Here is a 3,653-nt window from a genome sequence, read left to right as displayed (position 1 = left end):
GTTCCATTGAAGAAGGGAGGCTGGGAGGCTGTGAGAAAAGTAGGTTTAATTTATTTTAGGGTTTTGTGGCTCTGATACCAAGTTGAGAATAATGGAATGTGTTAGGTTGTGCCTTAGCCAACCTTCCTATTTATATAGAGGCAGCAGAACACTGCAGTAACTGTAATGATTACAACATCCTATATTAATTTTCTATTCTGATAGATACATGATATACATTCTATAATAAATTTGTTGTTTTTTTTTCTTCAACTTTACATCATTCTTGAAATAGAAAAGCTCAATTAAATTTTTATTAATTATCCACTCACCATATTTCATTCAAGGTAATTTCTAGTAAGTGTTCACTCATATTATTTCTTTTATTATTTTAAATATCTTGCACTAAGTAGACTCGTTTTACTGTTCTTTTAACACCAATGTAAGTATCATTTACCCAATAACAGTGGGAGTTTTTTTTAAAAAATACGATGTCAAGTTCTTAAAGTGGCTTAGGAAAGAGTAAAACTGACTATGGTGTCAAGTTTGACAAGTTTTCCGAGAACCTAGCTTGCAATACTCGAAGACAAAGTTATGAGAGAGGTATTGAAACATCAAACGGCATCCATGATAGGTCCATAATACAGGGCTTTCATGTAATTGCATTAAAATAAGCTTTGATTGATTTCTATATAAAGGTACATGAGGAGCACCCCAATACCACAAAGCAGTTGCATTTCTAAAGTACTATCCGTCTGCTCAATCCACTTCACACAATGTCGAGTATCAATTTGGCAGTACTGCTGGTGCTTGGGCTGCTGTTGGTTACGGCACAGCAGTCCATGCAGATGAGTTTGAGAAACCCTACAGCTGAGATTGAGACAAGCAATTGCAAAATTGCATTCCTTCGCTTAGGCCTTGTTTTTACCTCTGATAACAACGAAAAGGCTCTTCTAGACTCTGGTCTTTATGAGCCTGACAGTGAAAATCCTTCTGTTGACATTGCCGGAAGAAGGTTCCATATTGGAACACTTAACAATAGCCTTATTATATATGTTAAGACCGGGAGTCACTCAGTAAGATTAGTTCTATCTTAATTTCTTTTTAGCTATGATCCATTTCGTTTAATTTCCATGATTCCATTTTTATCGTTCGTAGATATAGTATATGGATGTTACTCTTTCTTTTTTATTTTCGTCATATTGCAAAATTATATGTACAAAAAATTATCGATCACCTAATGTTTTTTGATCATTTACATTAGTTCAAATCGTACAACTTAACATACAAGCTTCTTTTCCCTCTCTCTTTTGTTAACAAAAGATACTTGCATCCTTTTTGTTCAAAAATTTTACATGACAGGTAAATGTGGCTACAGCTGTGCAAATTCTCTTGCTTAGATTTCGTACTTCCGGAATCATCTTCTTTGGAAGTTCTGGAAGCCTTGATGAGAAGATGTTGGTGCCAGGTGATGTTGCTGTGCCGAAGGCTGTTGCCTTCACAGGAGTTTGGGAATGGAAGGTGCGTAAGGCCTTTGCTATTATTTATTGTTTTCGTTTTAAAACTTGGTTTTTTTTTTTTCAATGACGTAAAAACCGACAATCTATCCTCAAAATATTTGAAAGCCAAACATAATGGTAATTCATTCGCCTTTGTTCTTCTATATCATACAGAAATTCCGATCGGAGGAAGGTAAACTGGTATTTGGAGATTTCAATTATCCAGAGAATGGAGAGAACCTGTTGGGGACTGTAGAGTATGAGACAATTAACATGTTCTCTCCAAATGAAGCACCCAAGAAAGTTTTCTGGCTTCCCATCACCACATCCTGGTATAATGCTGCCACTAAAGCGCTCAAGGTTTGTTAATCTCAGAATATCCAGCTGAATTAGCTGCATGTTTCTTCTTCATTGCCATTAAAATTATTGCTAAGCCTATAATGATATTATTGAGACCATGAATATATAAATCTTTGAATTTTCAAGTGGATTAACTACAATAATAATTGATTATTCATTGCAGGATTTGAAGTTAAGACAATGCTATTCTGATGAATGCCTGCCCGGAAAACCCAAAGTTGTCTTTGGATCGAAGGGTTCTACTTCTGATTTTTACGTTCGAAATAAAGCATACGGAGACTTCCTTAACGATAATTTTAATGCAACAACTGCCGATACAGCAAGTGCTTCTGTAGCTTTGGTTAGTAAAAAAACCTTCTATGAGCTTAAAAGTTTGTGTTTCTTCTTCTTCTTCTTCTTCTTGAGATGCCTTTTAGCTAGGAAGCTACGCATGATTAATTTGGTTAACGAATTTGTTTGTGTCCCAATTTGCAGACATCTTTGTCAAATGAAAAGCTCTTCGTGGTGTTCGAAGGTGTTTCAAATGTAGCTGGTAAAACAAGTTCAGACTCAGGAGTTAGCTACTTAGCCTCCTACAACGCCTTCCTTGCTGCCACCAAGTTCATTAATTCAATTCCTACGCCACGACTTGCTTGTGAGTGATGAGAAGATGAATCTCCTCGATCGTGAGTCTTTTGAGTGCTATGATAATAAAGGATGCCCTAATATTGTACTAGAATAAATTATATGTCATAAATGGCCTCCTAATTTAAATAAACTGGGGTGTATATCATCCACATGTACGTACGTTCCTTTTTTGATGAAATATATGGGCGTACTTATGCTTGCAGTTTTTATCATGCTAGATCTAATTATATGTTACAAAATAGTTAGTGTTTGTGCAAAAATATCGTACCCGGCTAAGAAACAGCAAAGGGATAAAATGGCCTCTGGAATCCAGAGTTAAAACCTTATTGGAGGGGGAAAAAAAAACAAAAACGTATAAATTGAATATTGCAAAAAAAGAAATAAATCTGAAGGCATAAAACATATATACGAAATTATTGAAAAAAAAATACTATCAGTTTTGGCAGCAACTACATTAATTGGAACACTCCAATAAAACCAAGAAAATTCGTGGTTTACCATTTTCTATTACTCATACCAGCAAATAATGTATAAAGTGTAGAAACATGGTGCAGTAAATGATCGGTGAGAACAGCTAGATGGATAATGATGAGTTTTTATGATTGAAAGTGTGATTGTAGTTGTTTTTTAAATTATTTTTATTTAAAAATATATTAAAATAATATTTTTTATTTTTAAAAATTATTTTGATATAGAGAATTAAAATAATCTAAAAATATAAAAAAAATTAATTTTATATAACAAAATTTTAAAATTTTAAAAATATGAGACCGCATTTTCAAAGTCCCATATTTGGTTTTTTTTGGAAGGGAATATCACGAAGATATTCTTTTCTTTTCTTTGGCACATCAACAGGAGCCCACATATAATAAGGAAGAAAATTCCACCTTATACCTCTTCCATCATCCTAGGTTTTTTTCACTCAGTAAACTTTTTGTTTTTTTAAAAAAATCATTTCAGTCAGTTTTTTTTTTTTTCCAGACACATGAATTTGTATGTCGGGAAATGCGTGATGTATGTAGGAATTCATTCAATCAAGTGCTGCCTGACAAAGACTCCACAGCATTTTAGAACCGTAAAAAGAACCAAGGAAAAAAAAACAAAAAACAGCAATGATACAAGTGACAGCATCGCTGTGAAACGAATTATTATTATATTAGTATTAGTGTGTGTTTGTTTTAGTTTTCG

At 33.7% G+C, this 3,653-nt stretch overlaps 1 protein-coding gene across 1 annotated transcript; it reads left to right on the top strand.

Moving 5' to 3' along the window:
- Positions 1 to 690: 690 nt before the first annotated feature.
- On the top strand, positions 691 to 2,677 carry LOC18104336 (bark storage protein B). The gene is made up of 5 exons (XM_006376097.3): positions 691 to 1,055; positions 1,342 to 1,500; positions 1,653 to 1,838; positions 2,002 to 2,178; positions 2,313 to 2,677. Exons 1-5 carry the CDS (start codon positions 756 to 758, stop codon positions 2,478 to 2,480), a joined length of 990 nt encoding a protein of 329 aa, XP_006376159.2. The 5' UTR covers positions 691 to 755; the 3' UTR covers positions 2,481 to 2,677.
- Positions 2,678 to 3,653: the final 976 nt, after the last annotated feature.

This window comes from Populus trichocarpa, chromosome 13 (genome assembly GCF_000002775.5).
Source record: "Populus trichocarpa isolate Nisqually-1 chromosome 13, P.trichocarpa_v4.1, whole genome shotgun sequence".
NCBI classification, from domain to species: Eukaryota; Viridiplantae; Streptophyta; class Magnoliopsida; order Malpighiales; family Salicaceae; genus Populus; species Populus trichocarpa.
Note: the sequence above shows the minus strand (reverse complement) of the source record. Positions and strands in the feature narration are given on the sequence as shown.